This window comes from Athene noctua, chromosome 5 (genome assembly GCF_965140245.1).
Source record: "Athene noctua chromosome 5, bAthNoc1.hap1.1, whole genome shotgun sequence".
In the NCBI taxonomy this organism is placed as follows: domain Eukaryota; kingdom Metazoa; phylum Chordata; class Aves; order Strigiformes; family Strigidae; genus Athene; species Athene noctua.
In genome coordinates this window covers 45,199,729-45,224,462 of record NC_134041.1, presented here as the reverse complement: position 1 = coordinate 45,224,462, position 24,734 = coordinate 45,199,729, and the positions used below count along the sequence as shown (strand labels likewise).

General features: G+C 39.2%; 1 protein-coding gene across 2 annotated transcripts in view; it reads right to left on the bottom strand.

Moving 5' to 3' along the window:
* Nucleotides 1–24,734, bottom strand: part of GBF1 (golgi brefeldin A resistant guanine nucleotide exchange factor 1) — a 112,543-nt gene that overhangs the window by 48,353 nt on the left and 39,456 nt on the right. For both annotated transcript variants that reach the window (XM_074907306.1, XM_074907307.1), the window contains exon 4: nucleotides 1,229–1,360. In XM_074907306.1, the coding sequence (XP_074763407.1) occupies nucleotides 1,229–1,360 (132 nt within the window). The remainder of the gene's footprint in view (nucleotides 1–1,228; nucleotides 1,361–24,734) is intronic.

The window sequence follows — 24,734 nt, the reverse complement described above, 5'->3', positions numbered from 1 at the left end:
GCCCAGAAGAAGAGTTCATCCCTCATTCTATGTTGAAACAAACATATTTTGCATTATTGCTTACTCCTTCAGAGGGACATATTTTACAGGCTTATTTATTAAGATTTCTTTATTGTCCTATGAAGTGACATCAACATTGCATAATTTTATTTATTTTTTGCCACTTTAAATTATACACAATATTGTTGACTAATTGATGTCTTGATACACTAAATTTCCACCAAACTCCTAAATTTTTTTTTTCCTGCAAGTCCCCATTTTGCTCCTTTTATAGATGCTCCTTTTGTGGGTCTTTCCCACAAAAGTGGTCTGTATCTATATCAAGCCCTTTCTTTCTCTGATTTCCCTCATGCTAATTCCAAACATCAAAATATTTAAGACAGAGCCAAAAATTCAATAGTGTTCACTCACAATGTCAGGGAGGAAAATAACTGAGAAATCTGTGCTTGGCAGGGAGGAAGATGGGTAAAATAATTTTCTTCAAGTGAGACTACATATAAACAAACATAGATACCAAGTTTTGTAATTCACACAGATATGATCAGAAAGTACTAACTGAATTTACACAGAAAAATCAAGCACCACTAACAAAAGGATGACACATTGAAGGCAGACAGAAAGCCAGCTAATGAGTTACTACAAGCCAGCTGAGCCATGGGAACTGACCACATGCCCATTATTAGTCTTTCACAAATATAAAGGAGAACACACACATTTGAAAGTCCGGGCAGAGGCAAAACTGTCTCTGCCATGACAATTGTGACAAGAGTACTGGCACATCACTGGACAGGGTCTGCAACTGGGCAAAACTACAACTTCACTCTACAGCAGAAATATTAGTCCACAAAACTAAAGAAATCCTACTGTGTTTATGTGTATTACAACATTGTAATCCAAGTTGGTATTATGCCGTCCCTGGCCCTTTTGATCCGATTGCATTAAAGAGCTGTTGGTGACCACCAGAGTCCAGCAGCAGGCTATAAGCACACAGCCACAGCAGACTAGAAGCTCTGGCTCCATTTCCAGCCATTGCTGTAGTTGGCATGAAAGACCAGCAGGTATGGTATTAAGAAACTGTAGATGCCTATTTCCCCAGCATTAACAGCAATTTTCTTATTTCCCCAATCTCCTCATTCAGACTGCAAGCATGTATCCTGGCTAAAGACATGTCCCAAGAAGATGCATTTGGCTGGCATTTTGGTAAATCCCAGGAAACCACATCACATACCTATTAATGCATATGAGAGAAACTTATTCACAGAGGTGAGAGCCAATCCAGTTATGGGGCCTGTAGTATCTTCAGAACGGATTACTTCCAGGAAAGGCCGAAGAAAGACATTGGGTTCAATTTCAGATAGCTCTGTTAAAATAAAAACAAATTTTAAACAGACATTAGATTTGATTCAATAGGATTAATTTTCTCTTTAAGAATCTACAGCAAGCTTAATCTCAGAGGAAAGAGGCCTGCAATAGCTTAGTTTCGGAAGGCTTGTGGGAAGGCCACGATTGCTTTTAACTACATATATATGCACACACACATTCATGTATGTATACATTTCTAAAAGCAATGTATTGTGAAGTTCACTTTCTTAAGATCTTCAAAACAGCCTTCTGGAGCCTTCTAAAACAAATCCTATTGTAAGAACACTCTGTAAACACCACAGAGGCACTGCTGCCTAAACTCATGGTTTAATTAATTGGCTGATACAGTTGCATTTTCCTAGTACTCCTGGAATTGTGCAATCAGATGAACCATACAGACCCTGCCCCACCATCCATCACTTCTGTGACATCCTACTATACATACAGCCTCATGCTAGTTAAATGTATAATACAAACGTACAACCAGGTTAGTTGGATCTCTCACAGGTCTTTGCCTAAAAACAAATTGCATTTCTGCAACACTAGAAATTTGCTTGGCCAAGACAGGAAAAACCTACAACAAACAAGTTTTACAACTCTTCTGTTTTGTTCTCAGAATACCTGTAAAGCCTCTCAACCAAAGAAGAAAAAGGCACACTTCTCTACTTCCTGCTTTGACAGCAAGTATCCTCTCTAAAGCTGCAATACAAGGCAAACCAAACAATCAAACCCACAAGGAATCAAGGTAAGAGGAGTCCTGAGGAGGATTTAGGGGGAAGTATTAAAAAGCAGGTGAAGGCAACCACAATACAGCCAGTACACAGGCAAAGAAGAGTGTATTAAAAGTAACTTGGATAGTCTTGAGACCAGAAACACTTGGCTCAACTTGCTGAAACCTATGTTTTATTCCTAATAAAAGTTAACAAGTCTAATGGCTAATAGTGTCATAGGAACACTGGCATTTATATTCTTGATGATCCAGTATTGCACTTAACTGTCATATGAGCTTCTTTGGGGCGGGGGAGAAAAAAAAAGCCTGTAATTCCTGAATCCTTAGACAAGCTGCTGCTTTTCTATCTACCAAATTAACTCAATTATTTTATGCTTTAGAAAAAATCCCGACCCTTCTGATTCTAAGATAAGTAAAATTCAATTTTATCATAGTTCCTATTGAAAAGCCTTAAGTATCAAAGTAAAAAGCCCATCAGAAAGCGTGTTAACATAACTGTGACAAATTATAGTGAGGAAGCAAAGGAGGAAGAACAATGCAGGAGCTTTTGTTTTGAATAGTGAAGACCACGGAGAACAACATCAAAGTGCAACAGTTCTGCTGTCAACTAAAGCAAAAATGCAATTTAAAAAAGGACCTTAGGGAATCATTATGCAGTCTCTTACCTTTCAGCCACCAGTTCATATCAGGCCAACAGCACTAACTTGCGAGAGGTTAAAAGGAACGTGATGATTCAATCTTTTTGGCTTAAGAACAGCTCCCTCAATTTGTCAGATACTATCCTGGTGTGACATTACAATTGTGTCACCTCTCAATAGCTCATGGAAAGGATCATAAGACATGCTTTCATCAATGTTTATTTAAGTGTGCTTTATAGAACACTTGTCTGGTTGCAAGCACTTGGACAACGTTAAATATAGTAAGACTACTAGGGATCAACACTCAAACTCTTCTTCTCCAAAACTGATCCTTTCTATAGAACGGTCAGCACCTAATAAACCCATTATAATCCTGTCAATTCCTCCAGCCCCCTTCAGTCCAGGGAGCCCCAGAAAGGAAAAGCTGCACCTTGATTAGTAAGAAAAACAGGACTTCAGCACATGTTCATAGTTGCACAAGTGGAATGAGATGATGAATACAAACTTGCTAGCAGAGGATAGATAAGTTACCACACTCTCCATTAATCCATTTCTGGAACAAAGAGACATTTTATTTACAAGAGTGGAGGGAGTTTCATTTTTTTCTTTCAATTAAAGTTGTGAATCTTGATGTGGTTAAAGATCAGATTCCCCTGCAGTATAACTGAAATTCCCAAGTTACATGAAGATTACAAAATGGCTTGTCATAATTAGGATTTAACTTAGGCACATACTGTTGATTGCACAGCAACTCTGGCCAGCTTCCCTGATATTCAGAGACTCCAGCTTTTATGGTAACACAGCATTTCACATTGAACTCTCTGAAACTGATTGTGTACGCTGTATAACTGTTTCAGACTGGATAGCTGGTGCTGTGTTATTGAAAAAAATTACAATATACTAAACAAGAAGAGAGTATTTTTCGTGCAGGACTTACTAAAGGATTATTGTCTGAAAGATCTAAATTTCAGTGAAACACCAATCACACTGCTGTTTGCATCTGAGGAGTGTTCACTTGATTACTACAATGAGGTCCTCTTACCAGCAGCATTTGCAGGCATTGAGGACTTAGAGAGGTCATCAGCTCCCTTTTCAAAGTAGAATTCAACGTTGGTAGTGGTGCTTGCTTGAACAGAAAGCTTGGGAGCACAGAAAAACAGTCATGCTGTAGCTGTTCTTGCTATATCCTGTCTTGAAGCAGAAGTATCTCATTGCCAGAAGTATCAGTTCAACATCTGAAAGTGACACTAAAGTTGCTTGGAAGTTTTTAACCAAGTAAAAATTTTGCAAACAAGTCAGTAAATCAAAGATCAATCCTTTCCTCTTAACTCAATCCTGCTGACCTCAGTGAAGTTAGTTCAAAAACTCTCTCCCCAAAAGGTTTTCACAGCCCTAAGTACCGAACATGGCAGTGTCCAGAACCAACCTTCCAGCCCTTTCAGATCAATAACTATACCTGCAAGGTGCACTCCGTGCTAGCTTTTACTACCAGAGCTTAAGTTTAATCTAAAGCACAGAACAGTAGGAACTGAATAATGCTCTTTTCACAATACTTTGGTAAGGTAGGACCATACCATAGTCTTTAAATGGAATCTTTCTGCCCAGCAAGAGACACTACATAAAGTCTTGATCTTTTTTGGCACCTAACTATAAAAGCAATGCTATGCTCTCCTGAACCTCAGAAGGGGCAGTAAAATCAATTACAACTTCAATAATTTTTTTTGCCAAAATGAAGGCTATATGTTTGGAAGTACATACCTGAACTTCTATAAAACCTTCCCAAAAAAAAAAAAGCAACTCTGATTTTTCAATTCTCTGGTTCTCACTCTGCCAGATTCAAGTTCAGACATTACAACAGAGGAAACCATAACCAGTGAGAGACTTGAGAATTGCCGAGAGATGTTTCCCCAAGTATATTTCCTAGCAAGAGACATTTCTCAGTGTTTAAACTCAAAAACATGGGATGGTTCTCTGCTTAGGTAACTACTTTCAACTCTGGGGAAAAAAAACAAACAAGCAAAAAACCCACCAGCCCTGCAAGCATGACCTCAGCCTAGGGTATTACAAGAGGGAAAACTGAACAATTGTCCACAAGGAGATCAAATTTTCACTAGAGATTCCTACAACCAGCCTTCCTTTTCAATCTACTCAAAGCTAAGGAAAATTATATTAAAACATGATATATTCTTACATGAAGAACCTAGACTGCTTTGGGGACCAGCTGGAAAGCACTTCACATTCTTTTCACACAGGTCCCTTCAACAAAATTTCAGGGAAGCAAACAGAGACCAGCACTACACACAAAAATGCTCTAGCCCAGAGCAGTGCATGGAGATTGAGAAGGGAAAGAATATCTTAAGTAGCATATCAGAAAGCCAACTCTTCAGGCTGGCAGTTTTAATATGAGGATGGAATTCCTTTGAGACCACAGTGCTTTCCTTCATTCATCCTATGGACTATTTGCGCTTTGACACACATGTCTATAAAGATATTTAAACAACTAATTCATGTTTAAGCACCCAACTCCCATTTCTCCAATCCCATCCAGCCATTCTGGCACTTCAGCAAACAAGCTGCATCAGACCTCCAGCGTCCCTTTTCTCCTGAAGTACAGGAGCAGGTCCCCCTCGGAAGAGGTTTCTTATTGTTAGCACACTGTTGGCACATTCCTGATCTAAAATGCTCACATAAGCTGCTTTCTCTGGCAGTTCAACTCTTCACTCCTGAATGACTCTTATCAGGATCGGCTATGCGTTCCGAATCAGAGTAAATGAACGAGAAAAAATTGTTTATGACAAGTTATTTCAACATCATTTGTCCCCAGGACAGGCAACTGCAACCCAAACCACATGACCTGGACTCTTCTTATGCAGCAGCTGTTGGCCTTTGCCGCTCAGCCTTCAGAAAGGCTGTCTCAGTTGTATCCCACGCACCTCTCCAATGCAGATGAGCTCAGAAAAGAGCAATGCTTCAAGCATGTGCTATTACCTTCCCTGCTTATGTACTGAACTGTACAATGCACAGGCATTCTGTTTTCTTCTTTAGATGAGAAAATGACAAAGATAACACTGTAACAAAGCAGAAATCCAGCTCTTCAGGACTTCCGCTTAAGAGCTTAATGAATTTATGCCACAGAAAATTGAGGTACCAGCAAATGCTTCCTGGCTCACCCTCAAAAACACTTCCTGCAAACACTGAGCTTCTGGCCTACGTGACTTTATATGTGCTTTATTCTCAGTTCACCCACCAAACACCAAAACATTTTGTCTTTTTACCGGGTGAGAAGTCCCTGCAGTCTCTTGAAGAAAGTTAAAGTTACAAGGAAAAAGGACAAAACTGTACTTACCTTTTAAAACCATCTAAAACTACTGAGTAGCCATGCTCTTCATATTTTCAAAACCACTTCTGAAGTCTTAACTGGTGGAATAAGTACTGGCTTAATCTCACCCAGATCAAAATGCAGGATCACAGAGACAGGAGAAATTCCTTTGAGTTAGTCCCGTGATTATCTATTTGTTAATTTAGAGATTAATCAATCTAGAAAACAGAACTACAGTAACTTGCTCCTCTAAAGATGTGCAGAGCGTGAATTTGCTTTACATAGAGTCAGTTAGGTAAGAGCCACAGAACAGTATATGTATATTGGTTCTAGTTCCCTCGGCAAAACTAAAATTTCAGCACCTCTTCAGCTGATGAGCAGAGGAGGCGCATGTTTCACCACTCCAAAAACACATTCTTCAGACTGACTGAAACACATGGCACCCTGCACCTGCAATGAAAGACTTGCCCTGGCTTCTTCTAACTAGGAAGTTTAGTCCAACATTTACCTCCAGTTCACTAACAGCCAATTAATGTAGGGTAACAAGTGTAAAAAAGCTAAGCTAGATGATACACACTCATTTGCTCTGCACAGTCCTGGTACAGTCAAGGTTTCAAGTGAAAAGAACCCACATCATCCCACAAGGCATTTTTGTTGTTGTTTTGGTCTTGTTTTTCTTGCAGGGTCTAGACTAGCACCAAACAGTGCAATGCGTAACACATTTCTAGAAATTTTCTTATCTGAAATGAGAACAGATTGCTACTTATATAGTCTGACCTAGCAGCTAGCGTGATCAGAAAAATCTTCTGTCCTATTTCCTGAAATTAATGATGGCAATGTCCACTAAACTTGATAAATAAGAGATCATCAAAAATAGTAGCCACCTGACATTCCTTACAGGTTCCCCAAAATATAATTTTCTTATCCCAGTCTAAGCTCTTCGTAGATGAAGAGAACTGGATTCTGACAGCTACAGAGAAGCTAAGGAGCCAGGAGCCTACATCCTAGTTTCCACAACACGTAAATACTGCCAGCTATTTCAAAAGGCTGCTGGGATTGCACAACACAGCCTACAAGCTCACTGTGGGGATGTGTGGAAGCAAGCTTTATATATCTCTGAAGTCAATAATTCACTATAATAAATGTTATCAAAAGCTTTACGTGATAGTAAACATAGGCCCAAAATTAAGGATATTCAAGCCAATGAAGGAGAAGTGAGAATTAACTGCAATCCTTTTCAGCATGCCTGTAAAACATACTCTTCAAAGCTAATTCCCTGTGAGTTAAAGTGGTTATTCAGGGGCCCAGACCCATCATATCAAGAGGGAAACAGTGCCATTCACAGCCACACATGAATGCAAGGCTAGAATTACAAATGCAGTTTGACAGGGGGAACCCAGAGCTGTCAAGCCTGTTCTGTTTGCCTAATTTCATTACAATGGCACAAATGCTTTCATTTGTCACACTCCAGCTTCATGTGTTTATCTCCCTTTCACTAAACATGACTTTAACAAATGATCGTTCCACAGTGCCAAGATCTCGAGCACCCCTCAGAACTGAGATTTTTATTTTGGGGAAGAATGACAGAATGCATACTGAGCATTTGACTCTTGATGTCCTCTGGTCAGAGTGGCATAAACTCCACTAAAATACTGTCTCCTGTAGAAATTATTTACATCTACTAGCAAGGCAGGAGCACCGACAAGTCCCACCAGTGTCAGCCATTAGTTATCAGGGGTTTCATCTGACACCATGCTTCAAATTCAGCTGTTCTGACTGCCCACTAAAAATCTCCGGGCATTTTTTCATAAGCAGGTACTGGCTAGAGTATCTTCAGCCAAAATTACACTGAAAACTCCAGCTATGTCTCCACTGTTATTCCTAATGCTTTTCACCCAGCCATAGTATTCTGTTCCAACAGGAGTGATATTATAAGAAGATGATATTCACTTCATTCACAAGAAAAACAAATGCCATCAACAGGAAGTATAGAGCTACACAAAGTGCAAGCTTTCACAGTGTTCATCCAGATGGACTTAAAAGTACAGACACAACTACTCACTTCTTGAATTTTTAATGGCAGTCATACAGATTGAGCACAGAAAAAAAAAAAAGTTGTTGGGATAGCAGCTTATTTCAAAAATTAAAGTTGTTTAATTCTGCCCTTATTTTTTAGCACTGATGAGACAGCAGAGATGGAAATAATTGCACCTTGACAAACTTTTTTCTGAGCTGTGTTGACATGTATTAGGTTATATTCAGCAGGCTCTGCTTCAAAACAAGAGGTCTTACAGTGAACTGAGGGGTAATTTGGCATAGCAAGGTTGAAGGTCACCAGGAGAAGACCTTGCTATGAATCCTAGAGTATTTCCTCCCACCCTGTGACCTGAATACCTCTGAGAACACGACTATTCTCATGAAAGGCAACAAATCAATTAACTCTACATAGTAAAAGCCTACTGTTTCCAAACTGGTCTTGCATGAGTGTGTTTATTGCCAGTGTGAACTGTAATACCCACATACCTTTAAGTATAATTTCAATGCTAATCCATCCTTGTTTTTTAGAAAACCTTTCTCATGTGTCACACTAGAGGATGAGCACTAGAGCAACACCTGATTACACCAGCACATTCCAGAGAAAGATTAGATCAAGACCCATGGTTTGTAAAGCCACATATGCAAATTCTGTATTACTTAAATAGATTTTGATCTCTACTACAAAGAGGCTGATTGCTCTCAGGGAAAGGAGATGGGAAAACATAGCTGATCTGGGCCTCTGATAGGTTCTGGAATATACAACTGCTTTTATAGCTTTTTCAAACAGATGTAAACTCTAAACTGTTAGTGCCATTTGTAATGGCACTTCATCCTACTCCTCCTCAATAGCTCTACAAGAAACGATTTGAGATCCTATCCCTTTCTGAAGGTTTGCTGGTTTGCTTTTTTTTTTCCCCATGGGTGAAAGTTACTTAACACAAAGCACTGAACAACTTCCAGGAAAGTTAAATCAATCTTCCCATACACCTACAAGGAAAGAGTCTTTCGGTAAGCTAAAATGCAACGAGTTTCACAGGTAACTGGAAGATTAATGTCTATTCTTCAAAACAAAAAACATCCCATAACAATAAGGTGAGTGAAATGAAGTTAAGTTTCACTTTTTGTCTAGAACCAGATGCAATTGTTTTGAAAGATTTCTTACAGAAAATCACTATGCACATGACAACAGCCAATTCCTGTGATGAACCTGCACCAGCTCTGAACTTCAGAACACACGGGCACTCCTCTGATCCAATGACATTCAACTCTAAATGAAATTACTAAACCAAACTAAACAAAGCAAAAAGCAGTCATCCCATGACAAATTCATCCGCCCTTGACCAAATGCTGATAGTTATTGATCTTGCTGCTGTTGTGAATTAGGGCCCAGTTTCCCAAGGTTCCCTCCTAATACAAGAAAGAGAGCATGGCCACTCTAACAAGGCGGACTAGGCTAAATGAAACCTATGGGGAATTGCATTGCTCACTGCCAAGTCCAGAGAATGGACTGATCCGTCCATCTTACTGACAGCACAAGTTTGATGTATGTCAAGTTTAAACACTCTTTTTCCTCTCTAAAAGAAACTGGCACGTGTCGAAGGAAGAGCAATTAGGTTGTGACACTCTACAGAACTTTATTCAGTCACTGAACTTGCTTCACTACGATATTTTACACATCTTACATGGTACCAGGTCCAAACTAAGTAGGCAATTTAAAAGCCCAGGAGAAATTAAAACTTCTTCCCTGGTATTTTAAAGCACAGTAATTCTCCACAGCTTTGTGTGACTACCACACTATGAATAACTCTCTCTCATTGCAAATTCAGCATGTTGTGAAAAGAAAAGCTTCACTATTTCTAAAAGGCTGGAGAAAAAAGATTACAGTTTTATCATCAATTAGCTGTCTGGATGTTATCCTGTCCTGTTTACCCCTTCCTCAAGGGAAGCCCATGAGTGCCAAGGGGAAAAATTAAAAGGAAATTGAAGAACAACAAATCCCAAACAAGCCAAAACATTTCTTGTGTTGCCAGAAAATCTAAAAAGCATCAGTTAGACAAAATTTGAAGAATTAAATGAAGAAAAGCCTGATGGCCCAAGAGGAGAGAGAATCTTTTAATGTCAAAAAAACCTCTCAAAGGTTTAATGTACCTTGCTGTTATGATTTACCCAAATTCTTCCATCCAACCTGAACTAATCTAGGAGTCATTGTGCTTTGCCATGTTATTACCAGAAAGTAAAATTCCCAAGCGCTAATGGCAAAATGCAATTGCCCAGAGCTCAAGAACCAACACGCTTAAGTTACCAGCGATGCAAAATGGGAACCTTGGGGAGAGCGGGGTGCAAAACATCATGGGAATATTAGTTTCAAACCTACAGGAGTGGAAAGAACAGAAGCAAAAGGGAGAAGAGACTGGCCTGGTGGCAGTCAATCCAACTGCTGCCTTAAGACACTTCAACAGTAAAAACGTTAAGCAACTTTTTTTTTAATCCCCACAGTAATAATTGAAGCAATCAGTAACCTGTGTACACACACACAAGCAGAAATTCAGGCTGCTTCCATTAAAAGGCAGGTCTACTCCTAAAATGATGAAAACAAGTGAATATTATGTTCTTGAGAGTGGACTGGGGAAAGAAATTAATTTCTCCATACTGCTATGTGCTAGAGTGATCTACCAATACAAGGTGCTGATGGTATATGAAGGAAAGCAGACAGCCAACATTTAACACTCATTTACAGTTTTTGCAACTGAGGAGATCCTTGAATGCCATTCAACTTCAGTGACCACTAAATATGACATATCTGAAGATGGGCATCATGGAGACAATGTTACATCAGTCCCTAACTCCATTAAATAAATTTTTTCCATGTCCTGGAATCATGCATGAGCTGTAAAACAATAGTCTGTGAAGAATCAAAATTACCTAAAGATTTATGTGAAGAAATTAAGGGATTCCACATCTTCATAAAAAGTCAGCTGCCCTTATTGCAGCCTGGCCAGAGAAACACACAAGCAGTTACTTTCCCTATAAGTTGAGAGCCTAAGCATTATACTTCACCATATCTGTATAAGATGACAGTAATTCAGCCTCCATTAACAAAGCCCATTAATTACTAGGGTCAAACCACCATCCCAAAGAAAAGAGCAAAGTTTATTAACAGGTAAGGGTTAACAAAAGTATTTTCTGATTCCTATTCTGCCTGCTCCTCCAGACTCAGGGGTTCTATATACTTAAAACAGAAATTACATGTGCTCAGCAGAAAAAAGGTACAGGTAGTTCAGAATGATTCCTCTTCCAAGCAGCAAGACTCCGGAGCCATTTGGGGTTCAACCTGAACTAGCTGTTCCCCCAGAAAGAGATGACCTTTGTTGGTGAGATCCATAACTGGCATTCTTTAACCAAAGCTAGAATTGTTTTGGTCAAGAAAACTTTCTAAGAACACTTTTTTTCTTTCAGCCTATAAGGTTAAATACTATTGATTTTGTTCCACTTGCACTGTCTGAAGAAGCTGATGTGACAGAACTTAAAGAATTTTAGGATTTTCAAATTTTACATCATGCTCTACCTAGTTCTATAAACTTATTCAGGATTTTGACATGATTTCCATCAGGAGGTCTAAACAATGCTACAAATCCCAATTATCCTACTATTTCAGAATGCACACAACACAGGTAGCCTATGAATGCAACTATTTCCATGAGGCAACATGATACTCTGAAGCACCAGACTGAGTCAAAGCTCCCTCTGCAACACCTTTGGCCAATTATCAGCTGCAATTCAGGACAAAACTTTTCTGCTCACATCGTCAACATTCCCAATTTATACAAAGTTTTACAGGGCAGAAAGAGTCTATGTGTATACTGACAGCTCATATCCCTTCTGAGAAGGCTGCAAACACCAAATAAAGATTCAGGTACAGTATGGCTTGACATTAGCAACCCCATGGTCCTGTTTCCTATTGCATCAGTTTCTCTGAAGTGGTCATTTAGCAATGACATAACCAGCACCCTGAGCAGCTGGCTCGTATAAAGAGTATGTGTAATTCATTGGTACACAGGCCACTAGCAGTATACCTCAGAAAGAGAATACTAGTTACAGTCTCTAAAGAATTACCCAATAGATCTGTTTTAGTCTACTGTTAATGCTTTTGATCTAGTACATGCCCATGACAGAAAAAACCACTAGAGTGCTTCAGAAGCTCAACTGAGTGTTCCTGTCCTAACTTTATAAAGGCTATCACTGACTGCATGCTTTCCAGCAAGTGACCTAAAAGCAATAGCACAGCACAAAACTTCAACTCACAGAGATAAATAGAGCTGTTTGTTCAAGCCAGCTCCTGGTTCAGACACTAATGTAGGCTTCTTCAATCCCTCTCTCCTTCCCTTAGGGCACAACGCAGCCTGGCTCTCCAACTGAAACACACAACACACACTGAACAGGTCAGTGGACACAACTCTGTTTTAACCTCTCACCTCTAGCATTTCTGCTACCATGACCTCTGGCATAGAACCATTATACTTCAATGGCATTTGTTCTCAAGACTTGGTAAAAAGGCAAAGACAGAAGAATTTCCTTTTTATTTTCAAGCCTAGACATGTAGGATTTTCTCTGACAGGATATAAGCACATATGCAAATAAACTAAGCATCAGATGGCAGCAAGGTCCTTAATCACAGATAGGGAAATCAAGTCTACTCTCTGCCTCTGACACTCATCTCCCCTTCCTGCTCTTGGGCAAGTCACTTCATCACTACTTCAATTTCTCATCTGAAAAGGGAACACATTTGGCCTTTTTAAGTGCTATGCTGTTAGATTACCTGGAAACAATCTCAGAAAAGCAGCTCACAGTAATAGCAATCCAATAAAGGCTTCCCATCCTATCATCCCATGTCTCCCCAACATCAAAAGTTAACTAAGACTCTTGGTGAAGGAAGCTATTTTTCAAGTTCATATTTAAGTTATGGAAATATGACGAGCACTGTATAACACAAGATAAAAATAGTTTTTATAATCCATCACACAGAAAATTTGTTAAGTATCAAGGAAATTAACAGGGACATACATACTGGAGGTACATCTAGGAACAACTTGGCAGTGCTTGGCCTCTCATCTTTGGGGTGTTAGTGTTAAGGAACTTTATAAAAAAAGCAACCTAACTTTCAGAAGAGCTAATGAATGAGGGGAAGAAAACATACATAATTTTCTAAAAAGCAGAAGTTAAACAGCTAGTAAATTCTCACAGCCTTGTCAGAATGAAACCACTTGACACAGAGCAGCATTTTGTTCAGCTTTGAGGGCAGTGCTTAAAACCAGAAAGTGACTCTAGGTAACAGATAGACTTCGAAGGCCCTTCCAAAAACTTGGGATGAAATCCCAAAGCTCTGGGAGAGCAAGGCGAGCACCTGTTTTCCTGAACAGTTGATTTTTTTTTTATGCTGCATACTTTACACAGAAGCTGCATTATTCTGGAGAAGCTGCATTCCAGCCAAAAGTGCACAGTTAATGTTTTTTGCAGCCTCCAGCCTCCAGTGATGGATGACCATTTTATAATGAAATACTTTATGCTCAATCAACTTACAAATAACGGATGTTTTATCACACTGAATTAAAAAGAATGTTGGGGTTTTTTTTAAAAAAAAAGAAAGCAACAGACAAGAGGATCAGTGATGAGCAGAAGCAGAAGTTATTCCTGTTAAGGGTGGTTACAAAAAAAAAATCCAACTGATATTTAACTCTTTCACTGCTCTCCAATAAGAAGTAGAAATGATGCATGAACTAGTATTTGCTCTAAAAACACCTACACGTAAGTCCAGGTCCAGACTATTAAGACATGAGAATATAACACTTCTACAAAAAGGTTTTGGTCTGTAACATCTCAAGTTAAATTTCCAAAAAGCTAAGGCACTGTCTGAAGATAAGTCTTTCAAAACACTTTAATCTCTCATGCCCATTCAGCATTACAAAAATCATTCCTCAGACACCCCATAATCAGCTGTGGGGTTTTCTCCTCCTAGCACTGCTTTCACCTGTCAATGCTGAGTGATAAACCAGAGCAGTACATGTCCTGCATGCAAAGACTACTGAAATTTCTAGCTCAAGGTTAAGAACCAAACATCTAAATTTAACTGATAATCTTATTCAAGACTCAGTGCTTGCTGGTATACCACAACTGTTGTTACACACTACAGGTCAACAAACCCCAGAACTCACAGGGCCCTATCTGAATCAACACTAGCCCTTGAAAAAGCCCACAGCAGAAGCATTCATTGTACTTTTTCTCTCAAACAGCACATGATAAAGTCTCTAATCTAGTCCAAACATGACAGAATGTCTCTTCGTTCTCATATTACCTTACACTTTTAGGCAAAGAGTCTCTTCTAATAGGAATAAAGCAATGGAAAAATGCAGAAGAGTATGGGATGTAGTGGACACAAGCTGTAACAAGGAAAATGCCACTTAGATATTTGTGAAATACATTTTCTAAAGAATGCTGTTCAGACACTGGAACAGTTCGACCAAAGAAGTTGTGGGAGCTCCATCCCTGGAAATATTCAGAATTCAGCTGGCTCTAATCCTGAACACAATCTTACTTTCAAGCTGGTCCTGCCTTCAGCAGGGGATTGAAGCAGATGACGCCTCCAGAGGTCTCTTCCTATTTAAATTATTCCAATTATGACTTGTGCTTACCAGAAAAAAAACAAAACACCAAACCCTCTTGACATTGTAAATTAGAAAGGTAGACACTCTAACATTCACTGAGTGAAGAGTTTCCCTTCCCAGATCTTCTACTGGTTAGTAGTAGCAATAATTAAATACAAAACAGAAGCTCATTCCAGAACCTTCCCTAGAAAACATTCATGATTTTCTAAACCAGTCTTCTAAACAGAAGTTGCAGACTCAGGCCGTGACTGAACTGAAAAAAAACCAAAACCCAAAAAAACCAAAACCCAAATCCAAAAAACAAAAGAGCCCTCAGTCTGACAATTCTGGGGACTTTCACAAAAGTAGCAGAAATAGTGCATGTTGCTCCTGTCTTCTCTTAAAAAGATATGGCATCTGCTGCAGATATTAAGGTCATCAAACAGCACCTTGGTCATGAGTCACAACTTCAGGTCTAGAACAATTCCCCCAGTCACACTGCAACTACCTCAAGCTCCACTAAGTTCAGAGTTAATTTATGAAGCCTTCCCACTACTGTTTGAAGCACTGCAAATATTAATCAGTCCAAGATTTCAGTCACAAAATCAATTCTCCTCCCCTCCCCATTCCTCAGCTGAAGGCTGGCACTCAATGAATCAGACCAAAAGGAGAATAGAGTTTCCAGCACCTGCTTCAGCTTTTAAGTTTCCAGTTGAAACTGCTGTGATCTGGCAGCAGGCAGTCTGAAGATGTCATTTTCCTGCTCTGTGAAGGGCTCAATCACAGTACAAAAAGAATCCAGATAGAGAAATGAGTGAAAAGAGCAGCAGCAGGCAAAGGAAGCCACAACATAACTTAATATGGCCAGAGGGAGAGAGAGCAGCTGAAGACAGTGTGCTACGAAGTACCATGTCCCCTCTACAACTGAGTATCTTATTCACCCTCTGCCTCATGGGAACTAACATGGGCAATGCTGAGTATGCATTATTTTCCACATTTGTGACAACGTTCTCTCAAAGAATGGTGTAAAATATGACTCGTGATTTGGAATCACTTTATTACTTGACATTATAGACTAAGGTTGTTTACCACAGTAACATTATAATTTTAAAATCTAGAAACATAAAATACATTCCCTCTTGAAAGGAAAGTCAGCAACTTCATTTTATACCAGCATGCTAATGGAAAGCTTCCTTCTTTTACATAAGGACACACTGATAACTCAAAAATATAGATCAAGACATGCTTTTCTCATGCAGAGAAATAAAGTCACACACATTTATTTCTCATTATAATAGGTTTCTTAATAAATGGTTGCAAAACTGAAACAAGAATATTCCTAACTACAAGCAAATTTCTTCCATAAACAGGAAGGAAATCCTCACTCTTAGCACAAATGTCTGCTAAAATAAAAGTGCACACCCTTTAGCCCTGGTCAACAGAGCATCTGTACCATCTCCCTTAAGAATGTAATTTAAGCCTACGAGTTAGAATGGCAAAACTCCCTGTGCTCACAGTAGGTAAGCTGCACTTACAGACTACTGGCAGCAGTTTGGCTTCAGTTTAGATTCATCACTAGCATAGGGCAAAACTGGAGGAGTGCTAGGACTGTATAACATTTGCAAAAATACAAGTGTCTCTTTAGTTTTAAAGAAGCTAAAAAAGTCTCCTACATACACCCCATCAACAGTCAATCTTACTTAATCTTATTCCCTTCCCCAATATGACCACTGAGATCTAATTCTTCTTCCAGCTCTCAAGGCTTCTTGGTCACAGAAAGTGCTCACTTTTTTCCCAAATTTCCAAAAATGCTGGAGAGGCAGAAAGAAGGGTGGAGAAAGGGTTAACCCACAGCTGGGAGAAAGTTTCCCTGGAAAATTGGAACACATGCTGTGGCTGTGACTAAATTTCACACTGGTTCTGTTGAGTACAAACATCCACAACTGTGTGCATTTGAGAGAGTCAGAGAAAAAGAAATGCTCCTTATATATTAGCTTCACCTGCTAAGTTCCTTCAAATGGATAATGACATGCTCTAGGGAACAGCAGAATCCTTCAGATTCACTTCACATTTCAAGCAGAGATGAGGTGCCAAAGTGTGTGTGTGTGCGGGGAATAAAAATGGAAGTAGTCCCTTCCTTCCCTTCCCTGCTCCAACATTTTCTTGGAACATACCAGAAAGCCAAGCCTATGGCCTGGCAGAGTTGATTCTGTGGGTAATGCCTGCACAGAGGTCACCTGAGCTGACACTGAAGACATCTGTGCTATCCAAGTACATAAAAAGAGGAATTGTAGAGAGTGTACAGGTAAAGAGTGTGTGCATGCACACACATGCACACAGATTTTAAAGATCAACCAAATATGTTTTAAACAAAAAGGCAACACTTAGCTGGTCAGAGATAACTACACACTGGAGATTAAGAACCACCAAGATCAATCAGTGCAGAACCACAGAAAGGTTTGGATTGGAAGAGGTATCTGGAAGTCACCAACTCCAACCTCCTGCTCACGCAAAGGACCATTCTGGAGTTGTATCAGGTTGCTCAAGGTCTTGTTCAGTCAAATTTTAAAAGTCTCCATGGATAGAGATTCCACTCACTCTTCTCATGTTCCAGTATTTAACTCTTTAGAAAATTTCCCCCTATGCCCAGCTGGAATTTATCCTGTTAAAAATTTATGGCTATGGATCTCTTTGCCCCTCTGAGAAGATGTGGCTCTTGTCTTTTCTGTGATCCTCGTTTAGGTAGTGGAAGACTGCAATTTGGTCCCCCTCAGCCTTTTCCAGACTAAATAAACCTACATATTTTTAGAAGACTACAGCTATGGGGGCTATGGGGATGTGCAATAAACAAAGTGCTTGAAAACAGCAGACCACAAAAGGAACAAGCAAAGCAGACTGTGATCCTCTGGAGTCAAGAGTGGAAAGAATATAGTATTTCATGATGTGGATGATTCTCACAGAAGTTTTAATTGGTTAAGCACATTACATAGAAAACAACTTCTTAAAACTTCAGAAATTATAAGCTGTGACTATTCTGTTTGTTCATAAAGAAAGATTGGGGGGGAATAGCATACTGTTTTCATCTACATTACATCAGGACTAGGAAATTGAGAACTATTGTACCAGAGAGCCAGATCAGTGGTTTAGGGAGTACTTCCATGTCTGGTGAAAGTCTGGCAGACCGCATAGACAAAATCAATAATATTTGTACCTTTAATAAGGGTTTTTATTCTAACTGTAGGCTCTTCTGTTACAGAATGGGAGGAAAAAGGAAAAAGAAGAAAAATAAAACAGACACTTCACTGAAAGGAGAGATCTCAAGAGGGGTTATCAATACCAAAAGACAGGCACAGAGAGACTGGCCTTTATCTTCCCTGGATAATCAGTAAATAATAGTAGATTAAATATACAATATCACTTTCTTCTCCTCAAAGCATTTACACAGGGAGAAGCAGAAAGCTGGCAGACAATATCTAAAGCAGAAGCAGACATATGATAACTGTCACCTCCAGGATGCCCAACACTGTGCCAGGTAGGGACAAGAGAACTTTGTCTCTGCCCTTTTCAAAAGGGGATTATTATGTGTCCATATTTAAAAAGAAGGCAGGTGGGGAAGACCTTGATTAACTATACCAGTCTATCTCTTTCATTGCCTCTATTTCCCAAATGCCCACAAAGTTCTGTTCAAGTACATAAAGACTGTTTTCTAGCCATGCCTCCTAGCTAGGAACTAGTAAATGCAGGGTGAGTAGATGGGAGTAAATCACTGCTTCACTTTTCACTATCCATTTTACTACATAAACTAACTTTAAAGGTTACAAAAGACCCTCAAAGCAAGGTATTAAAAGCTTGCTTTCACCATGGCTACCTAATAGACTTCCCAGCTGACCTTAAGGACCTACTTTCACACTCTAAATTACCTTCATTAATGGACACACCAACTTTATAAAAAAGAAAACCAAAACGAACTCAAACCCAACATCCCTCTTTCCCCAGTGTCCTCTTCCAAAGAAACTAACCAAGACTCCAAGTAAAACAGACATGATTCATCCCTAAATAACATCAGACAAAAGTAAAAGTACTCTGTGAGTTTATTTTCTTTAGCTGAATTGCAATCAGGTGTTCATTTATATTCTGTTACATATACTGATAATGACTTATACCTTCTGTCCCAACTGTCTACCACAGTGCTCACAGAAGCAATATATACTTGCACATAATCTTTGAATTTCAAAGATTACATAACTTTAGTTAGCTACAGCCCTAATGAGACATTCCTCTGTGTCTCAGAGAGAAAGGCCACCTAGAATCTGGCATTGTTCTCTATTGGATATTGTCAGGCTAAGAAACTGATAAAAAGATTTCTTTAAAAAAAAAATTAAAAATCGTTTCCACACACCATGAAAACCATATCCCTTAAAAGACCACTAAGTGCCAATCAGAAACGTGATTATGACCAGGACACAGTGGAAGAAGTTCAGATTCAGGGGTGTGGGTGGGTAGCTTCCAATAACTCAAGCTATGCTGTTGTGCAGTCCCCATTCCTGGAGGTTAAAAAGCTGCCTGGACATGGTTCTAACCAACCAGCTCTGGGTGGCCCTGCTTAAGCAGGGGTGTTGGACCAGATGACCCCCAGAGGCCCCTTCCAACCTCAGCCATTCTGCAATTCTTACAATTCTACCTTGATGGCCATGCTACTGAAAACATTTCATAAGGGCTAAGCTTCAAAGAGAATCCTGTGATTACCAGGGGCTTAGTTTTCTTCTAAGGATTTCTATCCTTTATATTTGCAGAGGGCCACTTGAAAAAATGAAACCTCAATGATGCAAAGCTCAAACCATTTTAAATAACTCTAAAATTAATTATCAAGGATGTCACAACTTTGAAGGTTTTACTCATGGCTTCTGATGCTTGAGGCCATCAAAAACAGAAACAGACTGGAGAGCTTATTCATCTGTTCTTTTTAAGGTACCTCATATAATATGCAAGGGGAGGGGGCAAATTACTTAATAGTATATCAGACTCTGCAGTCTTTATTCTTTCACTTATATGCACGAAAAATGATTGGTGTGGCTGCCTAGACATCAGAAGAGCTTAGAAACTGACCTGTAATTCAAGATACCAACATTCATTATTAACTATGCCATCTGGGAAAGCTCCTAAAGTATATTAGATTTGGGGCGTGGTTCTTTTTAATTTCAGGCACTGAATGTAACTCTTAAAAGGAAGAAGATGGTAGTTAACTTTTAAATTAGCTTTTGTACCACCTTAACATTTTCCTCCTTCAGTAACTATTGTCTTGTGGGAAACAGTCCCTTATACCTTCCAGTTCTCCTTGAAAGTGCAAGCAGATACCTTGCTAATAAAGAAGCCAAATTCTTCAGACTATTAAAAGAGAACAAAAATTGTATTTTTAGACTTTGCTCCATTCTAAATCCTTTTATTTGAAATGCTATACATCATTTATTAACTGAATTAACGGGCATTTATTTACTTTAGAAAGTAATTGGTGGGGAGCATTTAAGAAATATCAGACCCTCACATATTACTTGCTATTATACATATTTATGTATGTTGACATTCTAACAGAATTCAGCTGAGAGTTACATCTCCCTAACTGTACTAGTAGGCGATCATCAGTCACTAAGCCATACTGTACCCATTGCATAGTCAATGCTGTATTTCACCAAAAAAAAACCCAAATACCAACACACTTCTGCTTCACTGTATTCTAAACAGCCCCTGCAATGTCCAAACAAACATCAGCAGATACAAGTCTGCACTATCCAGACAGCAAGCAACTAGGAAAAAACAAAACACTTTTCACAGACAACAGAAATCACACCTGCAGCCTATTTAAAATAAATTTTTCTGAGTTAAACTACCTCAGAAATAACATGACTAGCATATGAATAGCCACCAGGAAGGCTAACAAACACCACCCCACCCCCAACTTTCCTGCCTCCTCATTGTTAAGCTTTCCAGAAGTAATAATCATATATCTTGCTCTGCTCTACATTAAAATTTTAATCTCCTGGAATAAATCCTAGTAGTTACTTAGTTTTCTATGTTTGTTTTCAGAGTAACAATCAACTCAGCAATCCAGAAGGCACAAGACTTCAGAGGATACATGGATCCTCCTATATATACTGGAATTTCACTGTCTTCCAAACAAACCTTTTGCACTATTCTGTTAGTCACTGAAAAGCTGTAGCAATGCTAGGGAGGGGGCTTGGGGTGAGGCTGGGGAGAAGGTACCTCAAAGTCAGAGAGGAAAAATCAGGGATTTCAGGGATCTATTACTATGACTCAGTAAAATCCAAAATCTAGATAAAACAACATAAATTGATTTGCTAAATCATTAACAGGACAGCAATTATTTTGACAATCTTATGTTTTTGTATCAGGCAATCTTATTTCAGAACCAATGACAACATACAACAAAAAACCCCAAATGTACAAGACCAAAACATACATTTCAGCAAGATTCATATTTAGCATACTTTGAATTTCCTTAGCTACAACCAGATTTATTCTTTCAGAAATTGTATATGGTCTCTGAAGAACTAGTGCATGACCTTGCATCTCTTATGAGAAGTCACAGCTGTATTCCCACATTGACTGATAAAGACAACTGAACAGGCAAGTGGAGTCCTATCCCCTCTTTGAAAAAGGCCAGACATTTTAACTCATCTCACTGAAAAATTATTTGCTGCCATCATAATTTAGCATTTCTGGCTTTCTATTACATGGTTCAAAAAAACCAGATCACACTTACAGTGCCAGACAACTTCATACTCTGATCCCAAATGAAAAAAATTAAGAAAAATACCATGAGGTCTCACACAGCGCCTTTTAAATGCTAACACCCTAGCAACACAGATCTTAGTACGATCAGACCTGGGTTAGGTCTCAAAGAAGATTCAGTCCAAAACCAGAAGTCATTGAATACAAAAAAAAAAAAAAAAAAAAAAGGTAAGAGCATATAGGAGTTATGGAAGCAGAGTAGCTGGTTAGAAAAAGCATGGTTAATAAAGCCTGGGAGCTGCAGGATGGAAAAAAAAAAAAAAGTCTTGTCGGAAGAACTTATGATTAACATGACCAATGTATCAGAGTGATGCTCTGAGCAACAGACTGGCCCAGACTTAGCAAGTGGTCAATAATATCTTCCTATTGCACAGAAAGACTAGTCTGTTAAACACTAGTGTGATACTAAACAGACATCTTCCAAACCTCTGCCTAGGCAAGCATTTCAAGTTGAAATGCAACATTCTGTTCTTATTAAAGAACTCAGTGGAACTGCAAATCCTACTTCTACAGAGAATCCCTCTTCATTCAAATATTCTTTAGATACAGGACTAATTTCTTTTTCTGAAACTTTAAGTAAAAAAAAAAATAAATCTACTAATAAATCATTTCTGAATTGATGTCAGGTACAGGTCAGCAAGCTCTTTCCCTCATACCCAGCTCTATCTCTCAACCCACAGCTCTCTGGTTTAACAAATCTGTCATCTTTGCACCACATTCTGGGAAGGATTAATCTGTCCGCAACCCGGTTTATTTCCCACCCTGTTAAATGCTCCTGGTCCAGCCATGTTGCATCTGTATTTTCATGCTTTTTCTGTAAGTGAGCTACTGAAAGCATCTCAAAAGAAGCAGTCTCAAGAAAAACTTCACATTTTCTGTTTAACTAAAAACACTTAAAGTACAAAAAACAAATTATATACATAAAGAGCTTAAAATCTTTGCATACAGATCTTAATCTTTCCTTGCCAGCTTTTGCATGGCCTCTTCAGCTCACGCTAAGGTTTCTTCTAGGATAAGCAAGGAAGCCTGTACTGCTCACAATGCAGCATCTTCCAGCCTGTCAGCTTTAACAGGCATTGATCAGATTGAATTTAGATCCTTTCCTAAACACTCACAATCTTCTACTGTCAGCATCTAGAAATTGATCAGCTTTGATCTCTCTTCCCTACCATGTCAAAATGGGCATGTCACCAGGGATGAGGTCGGGAAGTCATCTCTTCAGAGGTATATTCACAGACACTCCTTGCTCAAACCACTGTTTTCTGCTCAGTTTCTTTAAACAACCCTTTCTTAATCAAAACCAGTAAATAAAACCCATCAGAAACAATCCTGCAGAGACCTCTATCATGCACATGAGGAAAAAAGCCAGCTATTTTTCCAAACGGTTGTAACAGGACCTGAAAGAGCAGGTTAACGCTTATTAGCTTAGTATTAATTAACTGTCTTCCTAATCTATACCTTGAATGCTTGCAGACGGGATGTTAATCGGCACACCCCATCGGGAGGATCAGAGCAAACAATGAAGAGGATCTGCTGTCTCCTCCCAGTACAGCAAGGAAACTGAGCAATTTCTGCTGTTGAGTGCAGCGTATAAATGTATCCGTGCTGCCCCCAGTCACTTAATTCTACTTTTTAAGCCTCATTTGGGTTGCAGTTACTTCTCGGCACATGCTGTGTCCTGCTAGAAAAATCGTTACTACTAATCCAAAGAAGGTAAACTTCATTGAACTGTATAAGTATCCCTTGCACTCCTGTTTCTTCCTAGCCTTGTCCTGCAATTGTGTCCCAATCTGCCAGCATTAACGCAGATACACAGCAGTATTTATTTGATGCCTATTCCACCAAGCTGTATTCACACTAAATCCTCCATGTGTATTTAATAAATCACACTAGTTAGGTGGGCAGGATTAGTTCCAAGTCACCTAATGACTATATCATGAGCTGCAGTATTAAAGGGATTAATATTAATCTTAGCCATTTCAATTCACTGTGAGAGGCCAGTCCCTGCTCCAACAGGAGCCACAGCAGGCAGCGCAAGAAATTCTAAACAAGAGCATGAAGATTAATGAGGGCTTCCTCATTCTGCCTGTGAGTCTTCTCTACCAGGATACAGGGCAGCGAATCCCCAGCAAAGACAGGCTCATAAATAAACACACAACACCACAAATACTTTGAGCAGCTGAGCCCAGCACAGAGTTGTTTTCACTTGCGATCTGCTTCTCCTGTAACCCACACCTCCAAGCACACTCAGGAATTTGAAAGACTTGCACTGCAGCTGATTTGTTTTCTTTCACATAAAAGCACACACCTCATTACTCATAATAAATTACTCATTTTAAATGAGTTTGTGAAACTAACAGCTAAAATGAGCTGTGTTCAGAGAGGATGGGAACAGCAGGAGAATGTGGAAGGGCAACTCATTGCACTTAGGTTATAAAGGATGTCAGACTTGGACAGATTTGACCCGCTGTATTTTTGGCAAGAATAATCATTACAAGCAGGAATTCTTAAAAATTGAGAGAAGGCCCTTTCTACAATGCTCATGTTAAATTAAAATGGAAAAATGGATTGACAGAATTAAACAAACTGATTTTTCTGACAAGTGCTGCATTTCATCATAGCACTGACAAAGATCCCAAAGTGAGGGTCTTGGCCTCACATTCACTGAGGTAAGAACATCAACTGTAATCATTAGCACAAAAATTCCAGAAGTCAGTCTTGGTCTACTGCAAATTTAGATGTAGTTGAGTGCTGAGAAAGGAGTAGCCTTTTACAGCTCACAGTTAATTCAGAATGCCACAGAAGCTACAAGAGTCAGTCAAACAGCTGCATCCTAGAGACTAGCTGGGAAGAACATCAGATGGAAGAGAGGCAGTTGAGTCAGCAATACTCCCTGTCTTCACTGAAAAACTCTAGACCCTCAAAAAAAAAAAAAAAACCCAAACCAAAAAAACCCCCCAAAAAAACCAAAATAAAAAAAGTCAGAGATCAGGTTAAACTGGAGTATAGGCCTGTCACAAGTTAACAGCTCAGCAGGTCCTCCAGGCACAACAGTGGCCTCAAAAACTGAGGGTGGATACACAGTGCAGAGCTGAATAGGGTACACCCATTTGGAGGCAAGTGGCCCCCAACCAATGGAACAGAAAAGGTCCACTGTGTTACATATGACGAAGTCTTGACCTTGCGTTACACTAAAATCAAAG